The sequence below is a fragment of the Capra hircus genome, chromosome 20 (genome assembly GCF_001704415.2).
Source record: "Capra hircus breed San Clemente chromosome 20, ASM170441v1, whole genome shotgun sequence".
In the NCBI taxonomy this organism is placed as follows: domain Eukaryota; kingdom Metazoa; phylum Chordata; class Mammalia; order Artiodactyla; family Bovidae; genus Capra; species Capra hircus.
The window spans coordinates 65,693,473-65,709,135 of NC_030827.1; the positions used below are offsets into that span (position 1 = coordinate 65,693,473).

Below are 15,663 nucleotides of genomic sequence, written 5' to 3' on the forward strand. Positions count from 1 at the left end.
CTGTAAAGGTCATTTAGACTTAGCAGAAGACATTACCCCTGCTGCTGCTGGACTGACCAGCCTGACAACAGGTTCTTCCTTATACACCAGGTCATCTAATCAGCACCACGGCCAGCAACTACCTAGGGAGGCTGGTGTTACTGCTGCCATTTCAGAGATGAGAAAACTGCGTCAGCTCAAGACTCAGGTACAAATTTATGCGATGTCGCAGTTTGGTTCTCTAGGAAGCACGTATGAAACACAGCTGAGTGTTTATCAGAAAGTGCCCTTGGGATCAACCTCCAAGTGGAGGGAAGGACTGGGGACCTGGGAGAGGGAGAAGCTGAGCCGGGATGCAAGTCTGACAACTCCAGACAGACTCACAGACACTCTGGAGCTGAAATTAGAATTGTCCTGCATTGGACCAAAAGGACAGAGAACTTATACCCCCACTCAATCAGTCATGGACGTGGGCCACCCATGGAAAGGTATGACCTTGGGCAGGCAGCTCTGTGAAGCTGAGGCAGCCTGGAGACTAAGATCTGAAAGTCTGCTGCTAACAATATCCTCAAAGGCTGGACGACCAGTCTTTCTTTGGGAAGGGATCTTGGTGGTCCATCTTTCAGTCCAAAATGTGCAGCTGTTACGTGGGAGAAACCAAATCCAAACCCAGATTCCACCTGAGACCAAAGTGCTCTCTCTGTCCACCATTTCCTATTCTCACCTGTGTCAAGACACTCAGGAGCTGCTGAGGAGACCTCAGGTGATGAACCCAGAGTCTGGCCAGCAGGATCTCACAGCTCCCAGCGATAATCGTTCAGTCGTGTCCGACTCTTTGCAACCCCATGCACTGTAGCCCACCAGGCTCCTCTGTCTATGGGATTGTCCAGGCAAGAATCCTGGACTGATTGCCATTCCCTTCTCCAGGGGACCTTCCTGACCCAGGGATCAAACTTGCATCTCCTGCGCTTCCTGCATGGCAGAAGGATTCTTTACCTTTTGAGCCACTGGGGAAGTTCAGGAGGTTGCTGGGTGGAGTTTAATTGAACTGGCTTGACTCCAGCTGGGACCTCCTTCTCACCAGGTACTGTGAGCCTGTAAGTGAAACTCCAAGGGGAGGTAAAAACTGATGTGTATCATTCTCACTGAATGACGCTATGATTATTGATAGAAAAATGTATACAAAGTATTAATATATCCCCTTCTTCTGCTCCCAGCATATTTGGTCTGCTGCACTCCAATAACATAATGAGGATGTTGTAAGTCTATCACCATGCAGTTACTATTATTAACACTCTCTTTACTAACTGGCTTCCCAGGTGGCGCTAGCGGTAAAGAATCCTCCTGCCAATGCAGGAGACATAAGAGACCTGGGTTCGATCCCTGGGTGGGGAAGATCCCTTGAAAGAGGGCATGGCAACCCACTCCAGTATTTTTTCCTGGAGAATCCCATGGACTGAGGAGCCTGGTGAACTACAGTCCATGGGGTCGCAAAGGGTCAGGCAGGACCCAGTGTCTGAGCATTACTAACTGATGCATTAACCATGAACCCGGCCCAGTTAAATCCTTTTCATTTATCATCTCATTCAATCATCTCTGCTGCCCTAGAAAAAAGTCATCATCACTAGTCTGACTTTACATATAACTAGGAGCATCTCCAGCCCGCCTCTCCTTGAAATGTCTCCCTGTGACTATGTGTACATCCTCTCTCCATTGTACCAACTCTGCGGGCTGCTCTCTACTCTTTAAAGATAGCTTAGAACCACAGGAAAGTTCTCCCTTGAGTCCAGCTTCAGATATATATTATTCTCTCAAGTTCACACAACTTAATAGAGTCACCATTTGTTCTGGAAGTACACAGGGAGTCTGTCTTGTGTGACTCCCTATAGGGGTGGCTAAGTTTTTCATTGTCCATTAAGGGTTTTAAATAGCACCACTGATGGTTCATGACTAGAAGTCAGTATCTTTCACAGAACATCCTCAAAAATAAACATTCGAAACGGACAGAGCCTCAGATCTTTGTGCGTCATGTAACAAAAATGCATGGGTTTGTGAAAGTACTAGGAAAGCCACCTGTTAAGATGTCAGTCAGTGGAATGTGCCATTTAGCTAACACTTAATCAGTCTCTAATGAGGCGTCTCATCTGGCATGAATCCATTGCTTTGAATCAAGAGAAAGCTTAGAACTCAGATGACAAGTTCAAGAAGAGTACAGAGACAGCTGTTGGGTGATTGATGGCATTTTTCATTTTTAGAGAAACCCTTCTTTTTCATGCTCCTTTGATCAAATCTCTGGGACAAACTTTAGAGTCTGACAGGGCTTCCCTTTACCTGTTTCTTCTATCCCTTCCCCCAAAACAGTCTCACAAAGTTTGGAAAATAAACCTGGGTCTCACTCCATCATTACAGTCAAATAATCACCAACGTGAAGCCTCTCTGTTTCACACTCTCTTTTTTACTAAAGTGCAGTTGATTTACAATGTTGTGTCAATTTCAGGGGTATAGCAAAGTGATTCAATTTATATACTTTTTTTCATATTCTTTTCCATTAGAGGTTGTTACAAGATATTGAATATAGTTTCCTGTGCTATACAGTAGGTCCTTATTGGTTACCTATTTTATATATAGGGTTTCCCTCATTGTTCAGTCGGTAAATAATCTACCTGCAATGCAGGAGACCTGGGTTCAGTCCCTGGGTTGGGAAGATCCCCTGGAGAAGGAAACAGCAACCGACTCCAGTATTCTTGCCTGGAGAATCCCATGGACAGAGGAGTCTGGTGGGCTACAGTCCATGGGGAAGCAAGAGTTAGACATAACTTAGCAACTAAACTACTAGTGTGTATCTGCTAATCCCAAACTTTTAATTTATCCCTCCCTCCCCTCCTTTCCTCTTCAGTAACCACTGTTTGATTTCTGTGTCTGAGTCTACTTCTGTTTTGTAGATAAGCTCATTTGTATTATTTTTTCAGATTCCACATATAAGTGGCATCATAGCTTAGTTAGCATGATAATCTCTAGGTCCATCCATGCTGTCGCAAATGGCATCATTTCATCTTTTTGATGGCAGCGTGATATTCCATTGTATACACGGACCACATCTTCTTTACCACTTACCTGTGAATGGACATGGACGTTGATTCCATGTTGTGGCTAAAGCAAGGAGAACTGCAATGAACACTGGGGTGCATGCACCTTTTTGAATTGTAGTTTTCTCCTGATGAATACCCAGGAGTAGGACTGCTGGATCATATGGTAGCTCTATTTTTAGTTTCCTAAGGAGCCTCAGTATTGTTCTCCCCAGCGGCTGTGCCAGTTTCCAATCCCACCAACAGTGTAGGAGAGTTCCCTCAAACGTCCTTAAAGTTGCCAGAGCATTTTTAAATGATTCGGCATCTTGCAGGGAAGTGCTTATTTCTATTCTGCTCTTCACTTTTCCTACCAAACTCTCTGATGGGATGATGCTGTGAAGTTCCTGCCACTGAGAGGAGAATGGGGCTTATCTGTCCAGCTAGGGGAAAGACAGGAAGGTGGAGCCAGGGCAGAACTGTGAAGTGCATCTTGATTTGCTTTAAGACTTAGTCACAGTAGGTACTTTTCTGTTTTTACTTCTTCTCTATGCTTACCCGACTCCTTCCAAATTACAATGTCTCTAGAACGGATAAAGGAGGGCCTGTTAAAATAGCCTATGGATCACGCTCAATCAATAGCTGAATGCTACACAAAATGAACAGTGATACAGTCTCTTTTCCCCGCTTGTGGTAAATATTATCGTGAGCTTCTCTAAAGATAAACAGTAGGAACAGAAATCCAAATTCCTAACAATTATTTTCTTCCATAGCCAGAAACTGGGCAGCTGGTAACCTGCTGTTTTTCCTTTGAGCTCCTCAGATTAGATCCTAAATACAATTTAACCCCAGACTCCAATATACAGTTCCTGAATTATACTGGAAAAGAGTCAGTTATGTAATAAATCTGCATTACTCCCAACTGCACACGTGCCACAGATAACAGGCTACATCTTCTAATTTAGGTCCAAACTAAAATGTTTTAAATTGTGTCACAACTTAAATACATTAAAGTATCCACTGCATGAAAGTGTATAAAATTTCTCTAAAAAAATGAGTAACCCTGTTGGAAAATCAGTAAGCACGGTTCAGCTTATCTTCTTTAATAAATATGGATTCTCATATAACCTGCTTGCAAAAGAAATCTATATTCAAATCCCTCCCTCTCTCATGGGAAATTAAAATATACAGAAAATGAAAATTCAAACTATGTTAGGAAGACCCCGGACATGAAAATGTAAGAAACTTAAGTAAATTTCAAACACAAAATGCAATATTGTTAATGTGTAAATAGGGATATTTGGAAATTCCTTGAGGATGGCTCAGTATCCTGCTATTGGTGATGCTGACCTATAGAAGTTTAGCAAAAGAACTGATGCAATGCATATATACAGAGTGAAGTAAGTGCTACATAAGCGCAGGCTGCAGGCTGGACCAGGCTCCTGACTGATGGACTAGCTGACCTGTCTAGGGGGCAAGGCCCCCTCCCAGCTCCCTAATCTTGCCTAATGACTGCATAACTGCCACCCCACAAAGGCCCAAGCAGGGGGTAGGCAGCATGGCATAAGGTGAGAGGTTTCATGTTGTTTTCTGAGCCTCAGTTTCCCTTTCCCTGGATACAACCATAAGTCCCCCCCCCCCGCCCCCAAAAAAAGACTCCTTGCTGCTTTTATGAAACTTTCAGGCAGATGCATGCTATCCTACTGATACAGATAAAAATCTGTATTTTCGTGTTATCCAGGAATTGTAAAGAACTTTTGCCGCCTATGTTAAGTTTATGATAGACAAAGTATCCTTTTTACATAGACAGTACAAAATGGGCTTCTCTGTAAGTCTTCTCTCATATTGAAACCATGCCTTCCATTTTTTATTAAGGGAGTCTGCTGCTGCTGCTAAGTTGCTTCAGTCTAAACTCCCTTAAAAAAATCTCATATTCCAGAAAAACTGTTCTTTGAAATCTGGCTCACAAATAAAGATAGAAAAGACTGAGAAGAAAAGGGGCCAAGAGCAGTGCGCAGAGAAGCACCAAGAGGAAGCGAAAAGCATCTCTTCCTCTTCCATAGTCACGTCCGTCCAGAACTACCCACTGTCTTCCTCTTCCTGGCCCAGCCCCTTCCGCTTCCGTTCCTGTCCTTCTCGTTCTGGCCTGAATAACCGAGGGCCAAGCAAGCCCTCAGGTGAGGCGCTGCCAAGACGCATCGGCACCAACAGGTGATGCGGGAAGGAAGCCAAACCCACCCCAGGTGACAGAGCTGGGCTAGGCGTCCCGGGTACCCACAGAGGGCAAAATCAAGTATAGGGGACGGAGCCTCAGATGGGGGAAGGACAGCCTCACGTGGACAGGGCGTTGGAGCCTGGAAGGGGGATGGGGGGGAATGGCGGGGTGAAGAGAGGGAAGCTGGGCCAAGTGACAGGGGAGAGGGAGGGGCTGACAATTGAAACAGGAGACTGGCTGCACACACAGATTCATGGAATAAATGAATACATTAAGAATCACGAGAGCTAAATACTTTTCACTGTTGGACTTCCCTGGTGGCTCAGATGGTAAAGTGTCTGCCTACAATGCAGGAGACCTAGGTTCGATCCCTGGGTAGGGAACATGCCCTGGAGAAGGAAATGGCAACCCACTCCAGTATTCTGGCCTGGAAAATCCCATGGACAGAGGAGCCTTGTGGCCTACAGTCCGTGGGGTCTCAGAGTCGGACAGGACTGAGTGACTTCATTTTCACTTTGAGCCCTCCCTGCCCTGGCTCTGAAGTCAGCCATCTCCCCAAGGAGCCCTGGTTCTCTTTGATGAAGAACGTTTTGTGCAGGATCTGGGCTTTTGGTCCTTCCATTGCCACTGGGGAGACAGCACTCCAAGGCGAGGTCGCATGCTCTACCCCTCGGTTAGTTTTCATATCTGCTGACATATGAAAACACCATGACTTCGTGCAGATATTTTCATTTCTAATCCAGTACCTTTCCTGCCAGTTTTCTGTGGCAGGAAAGGTACACTGGATAATTCTGCATATTTTCTGTATATTTCCTGCCAGGCTTCTCTGTCCATGGGATTTTCCAGGCAAGAGTACTGGAGTGGCCTGCCATTGCCTTCTCCAAGGAGTGCACAAGAGCAGACCAAAATAACTTGTGCTGGAAATTGAGGAGATACTCAAAGAATCACAGGGACAAGTAGCTCAGAGGGACATCTGCTGACCAGGTCTGAGGCCACATGGGAATCAAAATGGGGCTTCCCCAGTGACTCACAGGGCAAAGAATCTGCCTACTATGCACGAGACACAGGAAACGTCGGTTTGATCCCTGGGTCGGGAAGATTCTCCTGGAGGAGATGGCAACCCACTCCACTAGCTTAGCCTGGAAAACCCCAAGGTCAGAGGAGCCTGGAGAACTACAATCCGCAGGGTCGCAGAGAGTCAGACACAACTGCATGACTAACACTTTCACTTCACTTCCACATACCATCAATGGATTGCGGGTATTCAAAAAATAAAATGAAACAAAAAGTGATTAGTAGGGACCCATGTTAAATAAATGCACTGCTTCTCTGGAGCGTTAAAGATAAGGTGACGCTGATCATCAAGGATGGGATGTTACTGTTTAGTTGCTCAGTCATGTTTGACTTTTTTCCAGTCCCATGGTCTGTAGCCTGGTAGGTTCATATATCTATGGAATTTCTCAGGCAGGAACACTGGAGTGGGTTGCCATTCCCTTCACCAGGGAATCTTCCTGACCCAAGGATCAAACCCAGGTCTTCTGCACTGGCAAGGGGATTCTTAACCACTGAGCCACCTGGGAAGCCCCCATCAATGGGTACCTTATTCTTTATATCAGAGGAATATTCTTTATTTTAAATAGTTTTGCTTCAAACAATTACTCCAGAGCAATATAACTATCTACTCTACAGCATTCTGTCTTTTATACACTTTTCATAAAAGGGAGGCCATAAAATATTTTCCTCACATCTCAAACCAGTTTTATTTTTAGGTTCTATTTCTGGCAGTGGCCAAATGCACTTAAAACTCTTCTACTTCATTACTTTGATGTTTACCTATGAACCTTCCATTTGAAAGCCGTCGGCAGAGTCTGCCTTTCTCAGCTCTTGAAATCGCTGTGAAATTGTTTCTGAGGGGATGGAAACCTGACCTTTTATTCTTCTGTTTCTTTCAATGTTATGCTTATATGAAATACTACGGAATGAAGAATTTTTATTCTTTTGTTATTCTAGAATCATCCTATCTCTGCCTGTCCAGTGATAAGAATTATTTTTCTTTGTTGGTTTTGGAAATTAAGAAAATAAAAACTTAAGATTACATCCTTACTATATTTTTTTTTAACTAATGCAAGAAAATAACTGTGCTTAAAAAAAACTGAACACAGTACTTGATATCTAAAATATGCTAGGTTCTTTGCAAATCACTTAACCCCATTTGATCCTTACAGGCAGGTATCACCATCCTCATCTCCCAGATATCTTCTCTATGACATCTGCACCAGCAGACACTTCCTTGATTCATGAAGAGGCAGAAGAAACAGGAACAAAATGTTCAAGGGATGTGTTCCAAGGTAACCCAAGACCAGGAAGATGCCGTGAGCTGGGAAATATGTTTGTGTGCCCCAGTGCCTGTGTAACCAGGACTTTCCTGCAGTGATTTTTATAGTGTAAACTGGCAAAGCAAATTGTTATTGTTACATAATATTATTACATAAATTATTATGTACTCATTCCTACATAAAACATACCCATCACCCTGACCTGCATGTGACCACCTAAGGTGGAACTTAATGACTCTACTTAATAGAGGATGAATGAATGGAATTTATGGGAGGAATGTCCCATGAATATCCTCATGGGAGGCTCCTAAATGCAGAAAAAAAAACAAAACAAAACAACAAAAAAAAACAAGTAAAAGCTGAGGCAAAACTCAGGTAAAGAGCATTTCTTTCACCTCTTCTCAGGCATGACTGGATTATTTCTTCTTTTCATAAAACACCCACCTTCTTTCTTTCATTTGATTAGTTACTGACCAGCTGCTGCGTGTGTCTCTGGCAATGCAGGTTACTGGTAAGTGTCTACTCTGCTCGGTCACGGGGAAGAAAGTGTTTCCTCCACTGCCTGGAGTAGACAGTTCTTAGTAAAATCCAAACAAGTCACTGTGAAGCTGACACCCGCAGTGCTAAATCAGGAGCTTTCCCCTCACTCAGTGCCCACAAAGGACGTCTCACAAATGCTCAGCCTACTTTTAATGCATGTTTGTTATGAGCACTAGGAGAGGAGTATTGAGAAAAAGGGTCCCTGGATAGCTCCCCAACTAAGAGCAATTACTACAGACCCAAGGGTAGGTCTCCATTTCCACCTCAAGTTTCCAAAGAAAATGAGCCACCAAGTGAAGGACAAACTGGTTTCTCAGACCCACAGGGCTCAAGAGACCCACGTCTAAAATCCCCTTTTCAACAACACTGTTGTTCATAACCACTCCTCTCAGATCCACTGTGTTTTGAACGCAGGCTGCATTTGTTACATTTGATTCCAACAGAGCAAAATAAAACATGCTTTTTATAGGTTAAAAAAAGAGACTGTTAAGAATCAGCCCAAACCACTGCCCCTTGTGTTTACAGATGTACACAACAGGAAATTAAATGGCTTTTTAAATGCTTTCAACTAATTAAATAGAAAGGCTTCATGGAAACGCCATTTAGCAGTAAAGCTAAATTTTCTGCTGAAGCATTTTAAGAACTATTTTTTATGTCCTTGGGCTTGCCAGAGGATTAAGAAATAGAGAACTTTTTTGTCCTCTATAAAGACGGGGCTTTGGATATCTCTTCAGAGAGGGAGATGGGAAGGAATCATGAATTTAATTATATAAGTTGCTTCACTCTAAAAATAAGAGTGCTAAATTATAATGCATAATAACAGCTTTTAACAATCAATCAGCAAAATGGAACTGCCATTTCCAATTTTCCCCAGTGCCGATTGCTAAGTGACTGCCTATTCCACCCACGGAGAGTTGGAGGAACTGGCTACCCATTAGCAATATTCAGAGTCAGTGTCAGAGAGCAGACCCAGGGCACCTGCCAGGTACTAGCCAACAGTCACACCTGGGGCAGGTGTGTGGCACTTCCCCCATCCCCAGAGGGATGGGGAAGGTCACCGTGCAGAGGCGGAGGAGCACCTACCTGCCAGACCAGGTGCTGCTTGGCCCCTGGGGTCGCAGACAGGCAGACGCTCAGCACGATGGTGTGAGAAGAGGAGGTGAGGACGCTGGCGATGATGGCATCTCGCATGTTGAAGGGCAGCATGGTGTACACCACGAAGATGATGAAGAGGAAGAACGACACCTGCAGGTAGGGAAGAAGGGCAGTGAGAGTCACAGAGAGCATCCCTGTTGCTAAGGTCCCCTCTCTCCTTCCCATTACAGGCTTCACAGACCCCCAGGAACCACCACCATTAAAGAAACAATATGATGACAGAACAAGGAGGCAAGTGCAAACAGCTCCACTGGGTCCCAAGAAAGGACTAGCTATTGTGATGGAGGGGGAAAGAAAAGGTTCTTTTTCAAAAATTGAGGATTTCCAGTTTTGACATCCAAATCATTGCAGACATTAGGTGAATCTGAGCACCTCATGGGCATGGATGCAAAGCTGGTTCTAAACTCTCAGGGTTTAGTATCTGTGCTTCTGAACACATACCAGGACTCTCTACATTTTTTTAATCACAGCATTTTAAGAATAGACCCCAGGAGAATGGATGGCTGCCACCTGTGGGGAGTTAGCTGAAGTAGATACAAAGAGCAGGAACATGAAATTAATAAGATAAAGCAGCTCAGAGGTGATTCCCCGAAGGAATCTCAAAGAGTAAACATACAATTACTATATGACCCAGCAATTCCATTCCTAAATGTATACCCTACAGAACTGAAAACAAGTACGCAAACAAATGCATGTACACACACATGTTCATAACAGGGATATCCGCAATACTCAAAAGAAGGAAACGACACAAATGCTCATCTAAAAATGAAAGGATAAATGACACGTGGGCCGTGCATACAATGGAATACTATTCAGCCCTGAAAAGGAAGACAGTACTGATACAGGCTACAATGTGGATGAATCTCAAAACCATTAGATTAGGTGAACATAGCTAGGGCAAAAGACCCCACACTGTATGATTCCACTTACAGGAAGTATCCAGAATAAGTAAATTTATATACAGAAAGCAGATTGGTGGTTTTTAGGGGCTGTGGCAAGGAGGAATGGGAATTAACTTCTCAATAGGCAAACGGCTTGAGAATGTTCTGGACACTAGACAGAGCTGGATATTGCACACACTGTGAATGCACTAAAAACCACTGAATTCTTTCCTTTAAAGTGGCTAATTTATGTTCTGTGAATGTCACCTCAATAAAAAAGAATCAATGTGAACCAGCTTAGAGGAAAGTTTGGAATGGAAAAGAAAATGGTTTAGTAGGTAATAAAACAGGCCATTTTCATTACAAAAGCAGCAGAACATCAAAAGGGATACAAAGGTGCTAAATCAAGTGGAAAAAAGACCAGACAGAGGTCAGAAAAACAGGGAGCATGAGGATTTGGTGAGCTTCGCTGAGCACACAGGTCTTCACTCAAAAAGCAAGTGAGGCTAAGGAAAGAGCTTGTCCCACTTTTACAGGATGACCCAGGTTACTCTGATGTCGTTTAGTCACTCAGTCGTGTTTGACTCTTTGCGACCCCATGGGCTGTAGCCTCATGGACAGGCGCCTCTGTCCATGAGATTTCCCAGGCAAGAATACTGGAGTGGGTTGCCATTTCCCTTCTCCAGGAGGTCTTCCCAACTCAGGGATGGAACCTGAGTCTCCTACACCACCTGTATTGCCAGGTGGATTCTTTACTGCTGAGCCACCAGGGATGCCCTCAGGTTACTTTAAGGAATCCTGAAGCCCAACACAGTGGGAAGGACAGAGAGCCACGGCAGAGCTCTTCTGCAGGAGTTCGTATGGTGTGAATTCACAAGAAGGACATGGACGAAAGTCTGCTCTGGATTTAACAAAGAGAAGCCTGGGTGGACACCAAGTGCGATTCCCCTCCTGCACAGTCACGGGACCTGGTAACATGCTTTACAATCAAAAAGTAATTATGCAGATTCTCTTAGGCAGGGCGTCAGCCTCGGCACTACTGATGCCTGAGGCTGGACAGTTCTTCATGATGGACCCTGCACTGCAGGATATGATAGCAGCATCCGTGGCCTTGACCCACTAGATACCAATAACATTCCACCTTCAAAGCTGTGACAACTGAACACGTCTCCTGCCCTCGTCAAGAGTCTTCCAGGGCATTAACACTGCCTCTGCTTGAGAACCACTAAGCTACAGGGGAAAGTTTATTTCAAGAATGAGAAAAACAACTACTGCCCAATCCCAGCTCAATGAGAAAGTTCAACCTACTTTGGAATCCCTAATATCCAGCAACTTTACAGGAAAGACTTTCAGTCAAGGTATTTGTATTTCTACATGTAGGATTTATGCCAGACCCTTATATCCCACGTGCGTGCTAAGTCACTTCAGTCGTGTCTGACTCTTTGTGACCCTAAGGACCATAGCCCACCAGGCTCTTCTGTCCATGGGATTCCCTGAGCAAGAATACTGGAGTGGGTTGCCATGCTATAAGAGGTATTAAATATTTTCAGGTATCAAAATTGACAATTATAAAGGCAAACCTCTTTGTCAACTACGTGTTTTTCTTCTAATGCAAAATACTTTAGTATTTCTTTGAAATTAACAAAACTTTTGAACAGCTTAATTTTGGACAGCTTTTAAACTCGAATGTGATTTCAATTAATACACACTCTGCTAACAGTTTGAGCTTTGAAATGCAAGCACGCGGCAAGCTTATCTGCAGTAACCAAATGGAAAAAATAGAGGCGGTTGGTTTTTGATTCACTTTTGGATGACAAAATAAAACTGTTAAAGGTCAATTAAGCAAGCCATATTCAATCAAGTTTTGGATTTTAGTGGCAGCATTACAGGAGCCAAGTTTTGGGAGCTCAGGGAGTGATGCCCAGCTGCATTCGGCAGACTGGAGGGAGAGAGCCTAGTACCATTTCAAGACCCACGGTAGGACAGTCTGCACTTTTTGTGAATCCCAAAGGACTCTATTTTCTTTTTAGCCTGCTTTCCAAAACAACTTCAAAGAGGGCCATATGTAAAACCACAATGGATCTGGCACACCTACAAAAGTGGGTGGGTATAAACTCCAAAATGTTGAATGCAGGCACTTGGGATCCATGTTACCATGGGGACATTTCCACCACTGATTCTCCTTGGATGTGTCTCTGTCCAAAGCCTGAAGGGAGAGGAGGGCTGATCCAGTTCTGGACACTGCACAGAAACCCACATGAGCACTGGATCTGAAGAGACAGCCCTCATCTCAACAGAATCATTTCGAGAGTTTCTCTTAACTCTGGCCCAGCATCCGCCTTTTGCAAGACATGCATTATCTTCCCCTTGAAGGTCCACTTGACTTTCAAGCTCCACAAATTTCAAACCAACTATGAGACTGTCCTTTGTGTTCTTAAACCTGTTCCTCTTACCAGATATAACTCAGTTCGAATCAGGACACCTTCCTCTCCAATCAATCCAGGCATCAACGTTTGAGAATCAGTTCTGACAATTCTTCACATACATACTTTAAAAAAAGAAAATCTTCTGAGTACTGAACTCCAGCATCTGGCATCTGACTGCTCCTCTCTGCTGTCACGGCCACTAGGTAGGCTCAGTACCTTTCCAATCAGTAGAAAACCCTCTTCCCCAATTTCCCTCCCTACTCTCCCCAGAGAAAGTACCCTTCCTCCCTTCTGCCCATTCCACCCCTTCCCCCCCACTCCCGGCAATCATAACTCTTTTCCAGACAGTTCTAGCTCTCCTCCTTCTCAGCTCATGGTAGAGATGCACTGAGCATCTCTTTGAAATTAGCTGAGGCCATGTGACTTGCTTTGACAAGTGAAGCATAACCAGAAATGATTCATGTCCTTTGTGAGTGGAAACTTTAAAAGCAAATGCACCATTTCCCAAGTCCCTTCCCTCCCTGGCAATTGTGGAAACATGACACTGGATGGAGCTCCTCCCAGTCTTGCTTGCAAAGGAAGGACAGAGCCCCTCGACTGACCCACCTGGGTCTGTGAGCATGTGAGTGAGCCATTACCCTTGATGGTGGCAAGCCTGGACGGTCCTGACTGATGCCAAGCTCATAGAGACACGCAGACATACACACTTCCACACATGCATGCCTGCACATGAGAGGTTTTAGTGATGGATTAGGTGGGATGCTCTTATATGCATCACTCTGAAATTTGCTTTTATCACTGAACTATATATACACCATAGGCATCTTTCCAAGCCTATAGGAGTGGATACATTATTTACTTTTTCAGATTAGTTCAGTTCAGTTGCTCAGTTGTGTCCAGCTGTTTGTGACCCCATGGACTGCAGCACACCAGGCCTCCCTGTCCATTACCAACTCCTAGAGTTTACTCAAACTCAAGTCCATTGAGCTGGTGAAGCCATCCAACCATCTCATCCTCTATCATGCCCTTCTCCTCGCACCTTCAATCTTTCCCAGCATCAGGGTCTTTCCCAATGAGTCAGTTCTTCGCATCAGGTGGCCAAAGTATTGGAGTTTCAGCTTCAACATCAGTCCTTCCCGTGAACACTCAGGACTGATCTCCGTAGGATGGACTGGTTGCATCTATTTGCAGTCCAAGGGACTCTCAAGAGTCTTCTCCAACACCACAGTTCAAAAACATCAATTCTTCAGTGCTCAGCTTTCTTTATAGGCAAACTCTCACATCCATACATGACTACTGATAAAAACCATAGCCTTGATGAGATGGACCTTTGTTGGCAAAGTCATGTGTCTGCTTTTTAATATGCTGTCTAGGTTGGTCATAACTTTCCTTCCAAGGAGTAAGCATCTTTTAATTTCATGGCTGCAGTCACCATCTGCAGTGATTTTGGAGCCCCCCAAAATAAAGTCAGCTGCTGGTCCACTGTTTCCCCATCTATTTGCCATGAAGTGATGGGGGTGGATGCCATGATCTTAGTTATTAGGCAGTAGCAAAGTATCCCATAGAAGTGGATGCACCATACGACTCCAGAATTTCCTTACAGACTAGCACTGCAACATGATAGGAAGCCCCTATCCAACTGCTGAAGTAATGCTCTCACAGGTCTACTTCCCACCAGCATCCTCCCTTCTTTAACCCGGCCCACATACAACTGCTGGACTAGTGATTCTGAGTGCAGAAGTCTGTTCATGTTTTCCTTAGATGCACATTTCCTCGGGCTCACCCTGTGCTCTGAACACTTCTCTCCAAGGTTTCTTCTGATTACAGAGTCACATGGAAACCATATGGTCTGGAGGTGTTTTCATCCTCGCCCCCACCCTGCTCTGGAAGCATCCTCTGCTCCGGCCCACCCAAATCATCCCCTCACTGTGAGCTTGGGGTGCTCTTGCCTCTAGGTCTGCCGTTCTCCACTCTCAGATGGTCCTGTCTCTTCTTGGTCCATTGAAATATCATCTCTTTCTAAACCCAGTGCATATACAGACTCTTATCATTTCTCTGACAGTCTCCAGCGGCTCCCTGTTTCACTCAGAGGAAATTCCCAAGACCTGGCAATGTCCTGCCCGTCCTCCTGCAGCCTCCCTGCCCTCCATTCTGCCTGCCCCCGCCTGCCCTTGCTGGGATCCAGCATCTAGGGCCTCCTGACTGCTTCTGGGGTCTGCCAGGGATGTTGCTGTGGTCCCTTTCCCAGGCTCCCTCTTCCCACTCAGGTCTTTGATCAAGTATCATTCTACCTACCAGGCTTCCTTGTGGCTCAGACAGTAAAGAATCTGCCTGCAATGCAGGAGACTTGGGTTCAATCCCTGGGTCGGGAAGATCCCCTGGAGAAGTGAATGGCAAACCACTCCAGTATTCTTGCCTGGAAAATCCCATGGACAGAGGAGCCCGGTGGGCTACATCCCATGGGGTGGTGAAGAGTCAGACACGACTGAAGCAACTGTCACTTTCTCTTACCTACCTGCCTTCAGGGACTGCCCTGCACAAAACAGCAGCTCCACTCCTTCCACACCCTGGTCCTCGTCACCTGCTTTACTTGTTTATACCTATTTGTTTTTGCTGTGGTTGCTAAGTTGCGTCACACTCTTTGAGACCCTACAGACTGTAGCCTGCCAGGTTCCTCTGTCCATAGGATTCTTCAGGAAAGAATACTGAAGTGGGTTACCATTCCCTTCTCCAGGGATATTGCTGACCGGGGGATCGAACTCACATCTACCACTTCTCAGGTGCTGGCAGGCAGATTCTTTACCACTGAGTCACCTGGGAAGCCCACAACACCAACAGTTCTGAATTTGTTCATTTTCTCCCTCAGTGAAACTTATATGACATCACAAGGGTAGGAACTTGTTTCACTCACAGCAGAGACCCCAGTGCCTAGGCCCCCAATGGTGGCCACCTCGTAGGTGTTCCATGAATATTTGCTGTCTGCATGAAAACCTCCATTATACATCCCAATATGACCCCAACCACATTCACACTATTCACGTCTGCTCACTCCATGCATCTCTA

General features: G+C 44.9%; 1 protein-coding gene and 1 non-coding gene across 2 annotated transcripts in view; one reads left to right on the forward strand and one right to left on the reverse strand.

Annotated features, from left to right (window-relative positions):
* ADCY2 (adenylate cyclase 2) overlaps window positions 1–15,663 on the reverse strand; it is a 462,350-nt gene that overhangs the window by 329,740 nt on the left and 116,947 nt on the right. The window contains exon 3 of the mRNA XM_018065622.1: window positions 9,219–9,380. Within this exon, the coding sequence (XP_017921111.1) occupies window positions 9,219–9,380 (162 nt within the window). The remainder of the gene's footprint in view (window positions 1–9,218; window positions 9,381–15,663) is intronic.
* On the forward strand, window positions 5,571–5,642 carry TRNAC-ACA. The gene has a single exon. It is a non-coding gene; the product is annotated as a tRNA-Cys (tRNA).